This window comes from Portunus trituberculatus, chromosome 41 (genome assembly GCF_017591435.1).
Source record: "Portunus trituberculatus isolate SZX2019 chromosome 41, ASM1759143v1, whole genome shotgun sequence".
NCBI lineage: Eukaryota > Metazoa > Arthropoda > Malacostraca > Decapoda > Portunidae > Portunus > Portunus trituberculatus.
The window spans coordinates 20,949,763-20,966,627 of record NC_059295.1 but is presented as its reverse complement, the minus strand read 5'-3'; the positions used below and the strand labels follow the sequence as shown (position 1 = coordinate 20,966,627).

Below are 16,865 nucleotides of genomic sequence, written 5' to 3'. Positions count from 1 at the left end.
TGGGGGTAAAGGCCGGGGGGAAATCACCTACGGGGGTGAAGCCCGGGGGTGTAAAGGCCGGGGGGTAATCACCGGGAGGGGTAATCACCTAGACTCGTGACGTGAATACACAGCAGTGATTGGTTGCTGGCTCCTCCTCCTCATAATCATCATCTTTCTCCCCTCCACCACTTCCTCTTCCTCCTCTCCCCATCTGAACATTCATCGGTGTGTGGTTGGGATATGTGTAGTACTGCTACTTCTACTATTACTACTACTATTACTACTACTACCACTACAACTACTACTATTACTACTACTCCGGGTACGCAATAACAACTTTCCAGATGCACTAAAACTGAATTTTTGCAGATTTTCATAAGTGCACGATAATACCTAAATGCAATAACGGAAGGGCACGATAACAGAGGGTTAGGTGTATACAGGCAACCCCCTTTAACGAAGGTTTACACAACGAAATTTCACTACAACGAAGGTTTCATTTCACTACCATCCGCTCGTTTAACGAAGACCAAACTCGCTTAACGAAGTTTTATCCAGGTAATTTTTCCAAATTTGAAAGCCCCACCGTATCATGCAAGCTGACAGGGTTTTGAATACATCAGGAGCTGCTGGTACTAAGGCCTGCCTCAGAAGAAATCCTGAGATACCTGTAGAATAAAGATCAAGATCAAGCCTCTCGTGAACAACACAGGCACTGCCGATACAAAGGCCTGAGTCAGAAGAAATTCTGCGTCACCTGTAGCATCGAGATCAAGATCAAGATCACGCGCACTACTCACTCCCAAGTCAAAACATAACAGCGCCACCAGCAGCTCATCTTCCTAGTTCAACTTACCACCAAAATGCCCTGCAATGTGGCCTAACATTCCTAAGAAGACCAGGAAGTGTCTTACTCTCGAAGTGAAGCTGGATATTATTCACAGACATGAGAGAGGCCAGAAAACTAATAACATTGACTCCATCTACTGTTTACTATTTTCAAGTCAGCAGACTCTATTAAGAAGGCTGGTGAGACCGTATCTTCCTTGAAAGGTAAAAGAACCACCTGAACTCGTGACTCTACAATGGATAAAATGGAAAGCTTTGTGGAAATGTGGTACATAAGTTTTGTATGCGGTACCATGATGCGCACTTTGTTTACATTCCACAGGTTGCCGGTTAGTGTCTTTCCCGTTTCACTCTCCCTCCCTTCATAAAGTTAAGATCATCATTATAAAGTTACGTACATACATACATTAGTGTACATTATAATGACTTAAATTAAACTACCTAAATGTTTAACTTCATAATTTTTACTTTCATTAAACCTTTTACTGTACTATGATGCACTTTCGCTTTGCTTACTCTCAATGGAAGTTCAAATCAGGGGTTAAACTTGTTATAATCGGTTCGCTTAACGAAGTTTCGCTTAACAAAGTGTTTTTTAGGAACGTAACCCCTTCGTTAAATGGGGTTGCCTGTATGTGTGTGTGTGTGTGTGTGTGTGTGTGTGTGTGTGTGTGTGTGTGTGTGTGTGTGTGTGTGTGTGTGTGTGTATTTACCTAGTTGTATTGTATAGGGTTCGAGCACGGCTCATAGCTTCCTGTCTCCATATTTCCATTTATCCAATTTTACTTAAAGTAATGCACATTAAATACTATAACAACTTCAACACTCAATACATTCCATTTTTCCACCATTCTATGTGGAAAACTGTATTTTCCAATATCCTTCACAAACTGCCTCATCCTAATCTTCTTTACATGTCCTCTTGTCCTTCCAGCTTCTTCTGTCCCCAGCCCTGTGTGTGTATGTGTGTGTGTGTGTGTGTGTGTGTGTGTGTGTAATTCACTGTGTGTATTTACCTAATTGTATTTACCTAATTGTAACATACGGGAAAAGAGCTATGCTCGTGTTGTCCCGTCTCCATATCTATTAATGTCCAGCTTTTTCTTAAAATCATGAATATTCCTTGCGTTGACCACTTCCACGTCTAAACTATTCCATGCTTCCACCCTTCTATGAGGGAAGCTATATTTTTCACATCTCTCCTATAAGTGGCCATTTTAGTTTTTTCCCATGCCCTCTCGACATTCTTCCATTCCACATACACAGATCTTCCCTATCCATTTTTCCATGCCAATCATCACTCTGTATATTGCTATCAGGTCTCCCCTTTCTCTTCTGTTTTCCAGGGTTGGAAGTTGCATTCTTTTCAGTCTGTCTTCATAAGTCAAATCTCTTAAGTCAGGCACCATTTTCGTTGCAGCCCTCTGTACTTTCTCTAGTTTCCTTATGTGTTTCTTTAAGTTCGAGCCCACTGTATTGTTGCATATTCAAGCCTCGGTCTTATCATTGCAGTAATTATTTTCTTCATCATTTCTTCATCTAGATATACGAACGCCACTCTTATGTTCCTCAATAAGTTCAATACTTCTCCAATTATTTTGTTTATATGTCTCTCTGGCGATAGGTCATTGGTAATTGTCACCCCAAGGTCTTTTTCTTCATGACTGGTTTTATGTCTTCATTTCCTATCTTGTACATACTCCTGATTCTTCTTTCACTCTTGCCAAACTCTATTTTCTTGCATTTTGTCGTGTTGAACTCCATTTGCCATGTACAGCTCCATTTCCATATTCTGTCCAAGTCTTCCTGGAGTAGTTCGCAATCTTTGTCACATCTCACTTTTCTTAACAATTTTGCATCGTCTGCAAATAGGCTCACATAACTGGACACCCCATCCACCATGTCATTTATGTAGACTGCGAACATTACTGGTGCCAACACTGATCCCTGTGGAACTCCACTCTCCACCAATCCCCATTCTGATGGTCTGTCCTTAATTATTGTTCTCATTTCTCTTCCTACCAAAAGTCTTCCATCCATTTTAGTAAACTGCCATGCACTCCTCCTACCATTTCAAGTTTCCAGATCAGTCTCTGGTGTGGTACCTTATCAAAGGCCTTTTTTAAATCCAGATATATTCCATCAGCCCAACCATCTCTTTCCTGTATTACATCTATCACCCTCGAATAGTAACATATCAGGTTTGTCGTGCATGAACGCCCTTTCTAAAACCAAATTGACACTCACAAAGTATGTCATTTTCTCCAAGAAGTCTGTCCATCTAGTCTTCACCACCCTCTCACACATCTTAGCTACCACACTTGTAAGTGACACTGGTCTATAGTTCAATGGGTCTCTCTTGTTACCTGATTTATAGATTGGGACAATGTTAGCTCTTTTCCAGTCTTGGGGCACTACGCCTTCCCTTAATGAGGCATCAATTACTTCACAAACTTTTTCTGCCAATTGCTCCCTGCATTCTCTTAAAATCCATCCTGATACCCCATCAGGTCCCACAGCTTTTCTCACTTCTAAACTCCCCATCATGTTCTTGATCTCCTCCACCGTTACTTGAAACTCCTTCATAATCCCTTTCTGTTCCATTACCAGTGGTTTGTCAAAAGCAGTCTCCTTTGTGAATACCTTCCGAAAGCATCCATTCATAGCCTCTGCCATTTCCCTGGGATCTTCACTGTATACTCCATTTACTTCTAAACTTTCAATACTTTCTCTATTTTTGATGTTGTTGTTCACATGTCTGTAAAAAAGCCTTGGTTGGTCTTTACATTTATCAATTATATCCTTTTCTTGTTTCTTTCTTTCTTCTCTTCTAATCAACACATATTCATTTCTTGCTCTTTTGTAACTTTCCCACTGCTTAATCCGTCTTTTCCTTCTCCACCTCTTCCATGCATCCTCTTTTCTTGTTCTAGCCTTTTCACATCTATCGTTAAACCAGTCCTGCTTTCCAACTTCTCTATGTTGTCTTATTGGTACAAATGTGTGTGTGTGTGTGTGTGTGTGTGTGTGTGTGTGTGTGTGTGTGTGTGTGTGTGTGTGTGTGTGTGTGTGTGTGTGTGTGTGTGTGTGTGTGTGTACCTAGTTGTATACTATAGGATCAGAGCAGAGCTCATAGTGATGTCTCCATATCTACTTTTATCCAACTTTTCCTTAAATTTATACACACTTTCTGCTGCTACAATCTCTTCACTCAAGTTGTTACAGATGTCCACCATCCTATGTGGAAAACTAAACTTTTTTAATGTTCCTTAGAGACTTTTCATGATCTTCTTGCAGTGTTCTCTTGTTCATCCATCATCCTCCGTCTGTAATACCAAGTTTTGACTATTTATCTTTTCCATACAGTTTACTATCTCATACATCATTATTAGATCTCCTCTCTCCCATCTATCCTTCAAAGTTAATAGTTCCATTTCCTTCAAACTTTCTTTGTGTGTGTATTTACCTAGTTGTATTTACCTAGTTGTAGTTTTACAGGGCCTGGGCTTTATGCTCATGTGGCCCCGTCTCCATATCTACACTTATCCAATCTTACTTTAAAAGTGTGCACACTCGTTGCAGACACTACTTCTTCATTTAAACTGTTCCACGTCTCAATACATCTCTGCAGGAAACTATATTTTTTAATATCTCTCAGACATCTTCCCTTTCTCAGCTTTTTACTATGCGATCTTGTGCTTCGGATGTCATATTCTTCTCTCAAGATCAGTGTGTGTGTGTGTGTGTGTGTGTGTGTGTGTGTGTGTGTGTGTGTGTGTGTGTGTGTGTGTGTGTGTGTGTGTGTGTGTGTAATTCACCACCACGGTCGTCTGCTGGTCACCCAGCCAGCCTTCCCCATTACGGAGCGAGCTCAGAGCTCATAAACCGATTTTGGGTAAGACTGAGACAACAACACACTCCATACACCAGGAAAGCAAGGCCACAACCCCTCGAGTTACATCCCATACCTATTTACTGCTAGGTGAGCAAGGGCTACACATTAAGAGGCTTATCCATTTGCCTCGCCGCTTCCTGGGACTCAAACCCGGGCCCTCTCAATCGTGAGTTGAGCGTGCTAACCACTACACTACGTGGTGTGTGTGTGTGTGTGTGTGTGTGTGTGTGTGTGTGTGTGTGTGTGTGTGTGTGTGTGTGTGTGTGTGTGTGTGTGTGTGTGTGTCATGATACATTTACTTACTGAAATGGATATGTAATTTGCCCTGTGAAAGTTTCACTAGGCTTTTCATCTGAGGGAGTGCACAACACTTGCAGGGTGAAATATGATGAGAAGCTTGTTGTGGTAGCAAATGCACAGATGCTGAACACCTGTTGGTGAGAAAAGAATAATTCATAATTGTTATATAGATGTCTATTTAGGGTTTGATACAGTACATTATAAGTTTATCATATAGATTTAAGTACATAACTCTACTGCAGTTTGTGTGTCATGTTTTTGCTAAAATGCAACTAGGCAATTGTATCTAACACTGGCAGTCAGTTCTGTCTTCATGTCACAAGCAATGAATGGGACTCAAAATCTAACATGGGGATGGGTTGTAAATAACATGACAGAACAACCAAACTGCCACACCACTGGTACCATCAGAGATGCTAATTTAGACAACTATAGTAATGCTAGTTTAGTGACTAAGTGGTAAGATTGACCAGGCTGCCATGATGCCGTAATGAGGAAGAAAAGAAAAAAACTTGGCAAACTGAGATCAGAAGCAAGAGAAGCAAGTGAACAAAGAATATAAGAGGATAGGGTACTTTTCAGAAGAGTAATGGACTTAGAGCTGAGTGGTACACTCAAAGTAGAAGCTTTGCAATAAGAGAGGGAAGGACATGGGAAATGGCATACACTAATGCTGATGGTTCAGTCTCAGTGATTGATGAAGTCAATGAATTAAAAAAATAATTGAACATCATGGTAATGGTGGAAACTAAGCAGATACATATAGACACCAAGTTTAGGGATGAGGAATTATAACATGTGGACAAGAAACAGATGTGGGAAAGAAGGAGGAGTGATGATGCTTGTAAAAAAAAAGTATATTAAAATGGAGTGTGGAAAAGGTTTAGAGGAAGGTTTAAATTTAAAACTAATAAATAGAAGAGAAGGAAGATATGTTAGTGTGTTGTATATTTTACCCAAAAACAAAGGTTTTGAATAGAAAAGAGCATGGACAATTGTTGAGTGAGACAGAAAAATGGCTTGATATTAAAAAAAATACAATAAAATTATTGCATTAGATTCTAATTGTGAAGAGAAGATGAATAAAAGAGAAAATTCATGAAGAGATAAAATTCTGAAATTCACAAATAATATCATGACATAGAAGATCAAGGAAAACACTGGAGAACACAGAGAAGGAGAAGAGCCATCAAGATTAAATCTAGTATTATGAAAAGAAGACAAACTACAATTGTTCACCAAGAAAAGGTGACCATATGATGATAAAGTTTCATATTAAAGAAAAGGAAGGGGAAAGCAGATGTGAAGATTATACTCTAGGAATAAAAGATATGACTATGTAAAGACTAACTTTGAATAAATGAGGAGCCATTACAGTGAGATGGGCTGGAGCACCTTTAATACAACAGAAAGCATACAACGGAATTGGGAAGCATTCATCAATAGATAGTCTGTGCAAAAAATTACCACACCAATAGTCTTTTGCTGCACATTTCTAGTTAGATCACAAAAATAACAAATTCTAACTCCCTCCAGCACTTAGTATTCATTGTATTTCCTTGTTTTTTGAGCACCTCTCTTAGACATTTTAGTACACTATCAGCTAAATTTCAAAGCATCTCAGGAAAGAAATCGGCCCAATATTTGCAAAGCTCTTTAGTGAGTGCAGAGATGTCACAGTCTGTTAATTTGCCCTTAAATATACACCATAAATCCTCAATTGGAAAAATATAAGTGAATTGTCAAGCCAATCTTTTATGGCATTGACTTCACAATTATCTAGCCATTTCTTGATAATTTTAGCAGTAAGAGCTAGTAGTGCCCTGTCCTGTTGGAAAATTAAAGCTTTGGTTATTTCAAATGAAAACTCAAGATTATCCATTTTGAGTTCCAAATACACATCTTTAAAAGATAGCAGTATACTTATAAGTGAGTGATACTGATATACACAAGGCTCCTACTTTTCAGAAATTTTAATGTGAGGCCAATAAATGGCTAAAAGTGTAATAGTGTATTGTTTAAAATGAAAGTGTATCTTTTGAAATGAAAATGTTGGCCTTCAAAATGAGTGTAACTTTCGGCAAGAAAAAATTTTAAACAAGTAAATGTGAATCTTTCAATGAAAAAGATAATCAGTGAAAAGTGAAAAGGGCGTGTATATCCAAGAAAGACTATGTAACAAATGGCGTCTTGTATTATTGTATGCAATTTTTTACTGTTTAGATTATATTACTATTTTGTATTGTGCAATACATTTCTCATGTACTAATATTCTGTCAATTAGGGGTCGCCGTGGTACAGTGGAACCATGCGCGCTTTGGGGTTCGAGGGGTCTCAAAGCGCACGGGTTCGAATCCTGTCCACGGTCCGAGTGTAGGTTGGGCCTCCTCACTCGGGGCAACGGTTTCCTAGCGGGTGGGCTTTCAGATAGGAGGTAACCCCAAAAAGTATCCCCTTTAGCCCATAAATTCCCGAGAAAAGCCCACATGGTATAAGAAAAAAAAATAGTTCGTTTTCGGCATCTCACCATGAACTTTTGGCAATTTACTATACCATGTAGTATTAACTTGTAAATAAAAAAAATAAATAAAAAAGTGCTTTTTCTTTGTATGGTAAGTACGGTACCTAAGGTCACGGTGCAAAGCATTACAGGTAGTAAGAAGAAAAGAGACATCAGCTAATATATGTACAGTATTTGGATTCCCTTCCTGAATTTGATAGCCTGTACAACTTATATTGACCATCAGCTACCTCCTGAGACATGCCCTTGTTCTCTCAGGTGTCTTATGTGAGATTCCAGATGGCTTTCATGGGAGTGGTAAACTTTTGCTCCTGCCAGCTTTAAATCCCTGTTGAATACAAATTTCTTTGCTACTGAAGATCTGCTTTATAGAGATCTATGATAGCTATACAGTCAACCCTCGGCTATCGCGACTTCAGCTATCACGTTTTATTGCTATCACGCACCCATGAAAAGCTGTTAAAATTTCATTACCGCGACCTCAGATGCCTGCTAACGCGCACCCAGCCATGACCTACCATCACTGAACGTAAGGCAGCGGCACCTGGCAAGGAAATAAAGAAAAGAAAGAACGTAACTTACACGCAGAAACTTGAAATAGTGAAGTGCATAGACAGTGGTGAGATGAAGAGAAGTGTTGAGAAAATGTTTGGGATAAATTAATCGACTGTATGAGGAATTTACAGTAAATACAATGAGCTGATGTAATTTTTCTATGCTATAACCTTGACATGTTTTAATTGGTACCAATGGATTATACAGTAATTAAAAAAAAGGTAAAAATGAGGGATACTAGGAGTAAAATTTGTGGTTGCGGCACCAATAACAATTTTCACCATTAGTTGTTCAATTCGGCTATCGCGTTTTCGGTTATGGCGCGGCTATTTCGGCCCCAATTGGGCGCAATAGCAGAGGGTTAAGTGTAATAGTTTTCTCATCAGTGCATCTTTTACCCATGTCTACTTGGCTTTGATACATAAAAACAGAAGCACAATATGAGCAGGAAGCAGAAAAAGCAAATAAGGCAGTGATACCATATAAGTATCAGCTCTTTTTGGCAATTGATAATGTATTGATGAGCATCTCCACCTACTTTGTGTGAGGAGGAGGGTGTACCTTGCTGCCAGACATACAAAATCTCTCTCAATCCTCTCTGTTCTCTTGTGGGACGAGAATTACATTCTATGTGAAAAGTTACCGAGTTGTTCCCATGACACGGTAACTTTTTGTGCAGACTGTATAAGGAGAAAGTTAAAAGATGTGCAACAAAAAGTAAATACAAAGAAAAATAAAAGAGAAATTGGTATAGTAGAAGATGCAAAGTAACCACAAGAGGGAAGAGAGAAAAGATATGGAATAGATGGGGCAGGAAAGTACATACACAGAACCTGAGGCAAAATTAAACCAGTGCTATTTGAGAAGAAAGAAAAATTTAAGAGAAAGATGATACAGGCAAATGTAAGAAGGAACCAAAACTATTCTTCAGATAAATGAATAGCAAAATGAAAAACAAAGAAAGTGTATGGTCAAATGTGTGAGGATCCAGATAAAATGATGGAGATAATGAACCCCATCAAATCTTTAGGATAGTTAGAAAGAACTAAATGGAAAAGTACATACATGTTTATAATTTTAAACTCTTATACAGTATGTGAAAAACCTTCATGGTGTCAAAATTTATTGCAAGTTGAAAGTTACAAGATCTTTTTAACCTTTTTTCTCAAACTCAATGATAAGAATAAAAATTTCAAACATGCTAAGTTAAAGATCAAGAGTGTACACCTGCAGCATATCGTGAATTTATTTTTCTCTCTTTTTTTGAGATTCAGTGTGTTTGTAAAGGAGCTCTTAAACTTTCAAAAGAAAAAAAAATCTGGAAAAAATAAAGGTGTAGGAGTGTTATAAATATGCAAAATTTTAGGTAAAACAAATAAATAGAATGTTGAAAATCCATCATACTGAACAGCTGGCTTAAGATATCTAGGCTTGTATGAAGAGTATGTTAGAAATAATAGCTTCTTAAGGAACCATTAGGTGAACAAAACTAACATGTGTAAGCATATATATATATATATATATATATATATATATATATATATATATATATATATATATATATATATATATATATATATATATATATATATATATATATATATATATATATATATATATATATATATATATATATAGAATGTGTATCCAATAAAGTTGACAATGATCATTCAAGAAGATCATAAAAGAAAAGTTACATGAAAAGTGTTTGTACTGAGGAAATCATTAAAAAGGTAAATAACTATAAAAAAAAAACAGTAAACTATCTAATTATCAATTTACTTACAAACTCTAGAACCTTGATGAAGCCTCTTGGTTCCTTCAGCACACCTAGATTTGCTTGTGCCAGTATACCCTGAAATAAAAATATACATTGCAGGTAAACTCAGGGTGGCAAGAATCTGCTAACAATGAGACCATTGGTTTTCAATAAACTAAACTTCATACTACTTTAGGTAGAATATGATTCATAGAATAGGCTTATATTTCAGTAAAACTGAAGTGAATTTCTTAGAAATTATGTATTAGCAATGAGCCATCTAACTAGAAACTTACATATAAATAAAATTTTAAAGATCATTAACAACTTGATGCCAATATTTTGCTGCAGTTTTGAAAAATAAAAGAAAAAACCAATATGATCAATACCACCATAGGAGTTCAAATCACCAAGAAGGCTTTCAAATTCAGATGACTGGAAAACAAGTGAACTAAATTTAAGCAGGAAAGTGGGTATGATGCTATCTAACTTCAGCATCACTCTTCCCTCAAATGTAGGAAACAAAATACAGAGATGGTTTTTTCAGCTGAATCTTGCACAACAGAGCCATCACACTAATGTGGAATGAACACCAAATAAAGACTGTTTCAAGACAGACTACCATCTAAACACCTAAATGGCACTAGCAAGAACTTCAAATGATAATTATATTTAGCTTCTGCCAGAGTATCTGATGAAAAGTCCACAAACAAAAAACCTCTTTATTTCTTAAACCCACTCCACACTTATCACTAAATCAAGCTTTATCTTTCCTTTTAGACTTATAGAGCTTTCATGGTAGTCAATCATAGGTTATTAAATTAAAAATTTTATGCATAAGCCTATTATTAATAATATTTCATCTCAAGATAATATTAATATTTTTGAAATTTATAAAGAAAAAGAAAAATCATTAGTATGAAAATAGATATTTTAATTAAATCTATTGAAACAAAGAGATATGGACCAAACTGCTTGAAAATTTGTCTACATATAGTCATATGAATTTAAAAGATTATAAATGAACTATTTTTTTTGTTTCAGGAATTGTTGCTCTTTCAAAAAAATTTTTGAACACAAAATAAATTAACTATTTTTTTAGTTTCAGGAATTGTTGCTCTTTCAAGAAATTTTTGAACACTCAAAACATATTTGAGGTAGAATCTTGACTGTACCTGGAGTGGCATCTTGGGTTGTTCCATATATGCAGGCGGGGGCTGCATGTAACAAAAGCAATAACCATCTTATATGCATGTATTGAACTGACTACTTAACAGGAAATATATAGTCATAACAGTTACATATTTCATGTAATGCTTAGTCATGGATTTCATGCAACATGATGATAATAGTATGCATACCTGTTGTTCATATTGCATAGGCATTGGCTGCATGAAAAGGAGAAGAATAAAAGATTTGCATTTACATTAAAACATTTATATCACCTTTGATCTTAGAGCTCCAGGAAAATTTACAATAAAATGTATGATGAAGGAAAGAACAATATAAGCACTACTCCCAAGCTTTCAAGGAATAAGTGAAAAAAAGTATTAAGTAAAAATTCTCAATATCATCTTTGGTATATACTGTCTTCCCTGGGCATATCTTATTGAGTCCTCTACAATCTCTCTAGAGAATGAAGCAGAACCTCAAAAACCTTGATCAGCAGTCTTCCAAGAATTCATCCCAATATTAAAAACAATCCATGTCAGAGAAAGACATCCAGGGGAAGAAACCTTTTCGCATTAAACACATGTTCAATACTCATAACTTTTAATTTTACATCAAATAGGTGCACTTCTCTACAATCTTTAAAACAAGCAAGTGTTAAAAGTCCTGCAAGCTTCAACTACTTCATGCTATCATTATGATCCTTTGCAAAAATGTTTTTCATGCCCTCACCGACCTTAACCCTCAGATGCCATATGGACCTCATGGGGTTTCTCCTTTGTTCTCCAAAGTTGTGCCTTTGTACTTGCACCTTGCCTAGTCAACCTCTTTCAACCCTGTCTAGCAACATCTACCTTTTTTCATCCTACTCTATTCCTAAAGTAAGTACCACTGTATATCAATTTATTTTCAAAAGCAATAGGACTTCCTTCCTGAATACTACACTGTTGGATAGGAAATATATAAAGTAAGCAAAATATTTCAAGCTGCAACTCATTAACTATATGAGTAAAAAAAAAATAATAATGAATAAAATAAAATTATATATATATATATATATATATATATATATATATATATATATATATATATATATATATATATATATATATATATATATATATATATATATATAGATAGATAGATAGATAGATAGATAGATAGATATAGATAGATAGATAGATAGATAGATAGATAGTCAGATAGATAGATAGATAGTAGCTATGCCAAGTATCATTTCCCAGAAAGTTACATTTTCACCCTAGCCCTCCATTCCTGCAACTGGCCGCTAAATTCTAGGAGATGAATATATTTCCATTTTCATTAAAGTCAGAGTGCTTACCTTGGAAATGAAAGATGAGCAATGCATAAATAAGAGGTGCAATGTTATCCGATAGTTAAGCATGGCAGGTTAAGAGCAATATGAACAATAAGAAGAGTAGAGTGTAATGAACAGAGATGTTGCAAAAGACATGCAAGCAAACAAGGGATGAACAAAAGAAAAACATAACATTGGAATCATCTTAGTAAAGCAAAGTAAATGTACAAGCTTTTTGGATTGAAATCAAATGAAAAAGGATGACCTATGTAAACACAAACTTTACCTTTTCAAACAATGATAAACTTTAAATAATGTTCTGTTACCTGTTCCATGCATCTAATGATCTCCAACCATGCACACTGGCACGAGCAATCAATTTACTACATGCAATAACATCTAAAATAAGCAAGATGTTAAATGTATTCAATGCATAAAGTAACACTAATTTTCTATATCCACATAAAAAATAAATGGAAATGGAAAATTAAGTTCTTTAATTTAAACGAAATAAAGATTAAAAGACAATTCTTGAGGCTAAACCAGTGGCGTAGCTAATGTTTTTTGCCGTCCAGGGTTGCCCACAGCCTTCAAGTTTGCCATCCTTCCCAGAAGTAATACAATATTACAGTGCAACCCTTAAATTATACACATGTGTGTGTGTGTGTATGTGTATATATATATATATATATATATATATATATATATATATATATATATATATATATATATATATATATATATATATATACAGAAGAGCATTATTGAGCTTTGTGTGTGGTTTTTTTTTTTTTTTTTTTTATAGTATATTGAATTCTTGTTCTGCAAGTGACTGTGCTCTGGGAAGCTCAAACAACCCACTTTTGGACAGCTTCTCGGAGCACAGCCACCCACAGAACAAAAGTTAATTAGACAAATAGAAAAAGACAACACAAAGCTCAACAATGCTGAGATTTACTTTGCCTTTACCTCATCTGTTTAAAAGAGAATATATGTATGTATATATATATATATATATATATATATATATATATATATATATATATATATATATATATATATATATATATATATATATATATATATATATATATATATATAGTAAGTCCTCATTATACAGTATTTCTTTATCCAGTAAATTCACAGTTACAGTATTTGGAAATTACTACCCTTGATTCGATATATGGTAAGAAAAATTCAGATATGTTATCCGCTCATGTCATCCGAAAGGACCTAGCGCGGGAGAGCAGAGGTGATGACGTCATCCACGCCACACCTCCCCGCCACTCACAGTACCGACTTTAACTTGACCACCCTTGGAGCCTATTCTCTCTTCTCCTTCCCCCTTTTTTTTTTAACTGCATTACATATTACTTACATGCATTACTAATTAGATGAATAAATGGAATATTAAAAGGTCTATTGTAAGCACAAATATATTCACAATAATTATGGTAAACATTTAAAGCCTCCTACTAGCAGCAAACCAAGCAGCAACTGATAAAGGGCACAGATGGGCCTGGCAAGCCCACTATCAGAGAATGGTAGAAGTCGTATAACATCACACACACCTTAGATAACATTAAGTCAACTTAGGACAAAGTGAAGACGTCTACCATGAACTTGGCATGGATTAAAGTATGGCCAGAATGCGCCCATGACTTCCTAGGCTTCACTGAAGATAACATTGGTGCGATCAGAAATGTCATAGTAAATCTGTGCCATAGGGCTGGCTTCGATGAAGTTGATGATGATGATGTTCAAGATCTTTTGGAAAGCCATGCTGCACCTCTCTAAAATGAACTTATAGAGCTAAACAAGGCATCATAGGAGGCAGAAAAAGAGGGAGACGAGGAAGAAGAACTTGTGCGTGGCCTGGACATCAAAACTCTTAGAGAATGTCTCGGTGGTATCGAAAAAGCTCTGGTAACCCTGAAGGAACGTCACCCAAATCCTGCCAGGAGTAGCAAAGTGGCTCATGATGTTGAGCAAAGTGTCAAGATTTATCAAGAAATCTATGATGAAAAAACAAGAAAAACCAAACAGTCCTCCATCTACTCGTTCTTTAAGCCAGTCAGACATGCCGTCCCTGTCACACCTGCCGACCCTACTACAGCTGGCCCTTCCACATCCGCTGCCGATGGTTCTACAGCCAGCCCTACCTCCATATCCTCTTTCTTCAAACCACTGAAACGTACCGACCCTGCTACAGCTGGCCCTTCCACATCTGCTTCCGACAGTGCAGACGACGACATCTTATCCTCATCCGCCCATTCAGCGGAAGATGAGTAAGGGCTGAAATCCCTACTGTCCCTTAGCCTAAAGAGGAACATCATCTGATAGAATACATGGCGAGTGAAAGGTAAAATAAAAAAAATTTCTGTTTATTTCTTTTGCATAGTACTTTACATTTTTTTTTATATGACTATTTTCATGTATTTTAATTTCCGTAAGGGTGACTTGACGTGCCAGAATGCATTCCCTATTATTACATGTTATAATGGGTTCAGTATACGGCAATTCTAATTTGCGGTAAGGTTTTCAGGAACGCACATATACTGTATAACGAGTACTTACTGTATATATATATATATATATATATATATATATATATATATATATATATATATGTGTGTGTGTGTGTGTGTGTGTACATTTTTTTATTGAATAGACACACATTTTGGCTTGTGTTTATCCAGAAAATGGGCTTAAGCCTAATTGTTAATAGTACAAACAGGCCTAATGAAGTAAAACGGACCAAAAGTGTTATCCTAAAAAAATGCTGCCCAGGGCGGATCGTCCCCTCCACCCCACCTTAGCTATGCCACTTGGCTGAACATGCATAAATGTACAAATTTTACCTGTGGTTCTTCTTGTGGCTGCATCTAAAGATACATCCTCATTAGAAAAATCTTTAGACAGAAAAACAATAATCATGCAAGATCACACTTTTCATATTTAGATTATCTTCATTATATTAATCTAAAAACCTTGAAGAACTAATAACCAACTAAGTATTTAATTCCAGAAATCACACAGAATCTGAAATTAGAATATAGATCTGATCATCTGATTTGTGATATTTTTATTCTTAGGTCGTACTTGTAAATCAATTGCATATTTGTAGATCTTACTTTTATTTGTTGCTGCTATGTACATCAATCCTGGCTTTTCTAAAAAATGTACCACACCTACTTCAACAATTGTGTAAGGACATTTGGGAATATCAAATTAGGGTAAGGAATGCAAAATCTAATCTAACCAACACCCCTAAGGGCCAGTAACCTAACCTAATGACTGATGGGGTTATGCCCAAAACCTCACTAGTGATACTTAAATGACCTACCGTGACCTTATGAATTTCCCTATTGATATTTAGCAAGGCTGGAAAAAAAAAAAAAACATGGAATACATCATGAAGCACACGAGGCTGTCTGGAATTGGTAGCACTCACCCAAACTTCAACCTATCGTCAATTTGTCAGCAGGTATGCTGTTTTGTACTAAAATATACATATCAACTAAAAAAAAAAAAAAGGCACATCATGAAGGAAGAGAGTAAAATGTTCTTGCACGCGTTTTTTTCTTGTGTCTGGCAGAAAACACTGCCTACGGTGACTGACTATGAGAAGGAGGTGGTGTCTTTACCTTTGCGTGTCAGCCATGTGCATTGACGTTATCTTAAGGATAAGAACAATAGTAAACGGAGACATAGAAGTAAGGTTGAGTTTAGTTAGTGGCTCTTGGTAATGTAGTTTTACTTTTCTTGTTTTGGCTTTCGTTGACGTTGTGCCTATGTGTTTTCAACCTGCTTGGACACTTATCTCTCTCTCTCTCTCTCTCTCTCTCTCTCTCACCTCCATACTTGCTGTTGGCTCGATTGGCAGGTGAGAATGTTGCAGCTGTGGGTGTGGTAAGCAGACTACAACCACAGTGACCGCCGGGATGAGTAGAGCGAGGATGGGACTTCGTGGGAGGACGTAACAAATGCTGCAAGTTGGCGATAGATGGCGGTGTCCTCTGTCCTGCCAAATCCATCCCAGCCAAGCCTCCCAGACGCCCAAATTGTTCCTGCCAATATGCATACATACATTCATACATGCATACATATATATACATGCATGCATACACACATAGAGAGGGAGGAGGGGGGGGCGGGGAGGCGGGACGAGAGAGTAAACAAGAGTAACAAGTATGGAGGTTAGATTGCCTATTCAATCTCCTTGGTAATAACTTAATAAGTGATAACGTGGCACAGCAAGACTTTTATGTGCGCTTGTAAATTGTCTTTTTTCTTAGCTGAATGGTAGAGAAGTTAGATTTTGAGGACACTAGCAAATGAAAAAAAAATTGCATATATATATATATATATATATATATATATATATATATATATATATATATATATATATATATATATATATATATATATATAATAGATAGAAATAAAAAAAAATAGCAAATAGAACTGCGCGACTATTTTTAAATGGTTATAGGTACCTAGATTTCTTACCTAA

At 36.3% G+C, this 16,865-nt stretch overlaps 1 protein-coding gene across 8 annotated transcripts in view; it reads right to left on the bottom strand.

Moving 5' to 3' along the window:
- LOC123516902 (synaptophysin-like) overlaps positions 1–16,448 on the bottom strand; it is a 36,674-nt gene extending 20,226 nt beyond the window's left edge. For 3 of the 8 annotated variants that reach the window (XR_006678334.1, XR_006678335.1, XM_045276657.1), the window contains exons 1-6: positions 16,206–16,448; positions 15,211–15,234; positions 11,223–11,249; positions 11,037–11,078; positions 9,889–9,957; positions 5,030–5,157 (exon numbers count right to left, since the gene is read on the bottom strand). Coding sequence is in view for 5 of the 8 variants with exons in the window: in XM_045276657.1 (XP_045132592.1) it covers positions 5,030–5,157; positions 9,889–9,957; positions 11,037–11,078; positions 11,223–11,249; positions 15,211–15,234; positions 16,206–16,445 (530 nt within the window). In the remaining 3 variants the exon portion in view is untranslated. The remainder of the gene's footprint in view (positions 1–5,029; positions 5,158–9,888; positions 9,958–11,036; positions 11,079–11,222; positions 11,250–15,210; positions 15,235–16,205) is intronic. The other 5 variants (XR_006678336.1, XM_045276661.1, XM_045276659.1 and 2 more) reach the window with 4 other exon arrangements.
- Positions 16,449–16,865: the final 417 nt, after the last annotated feature.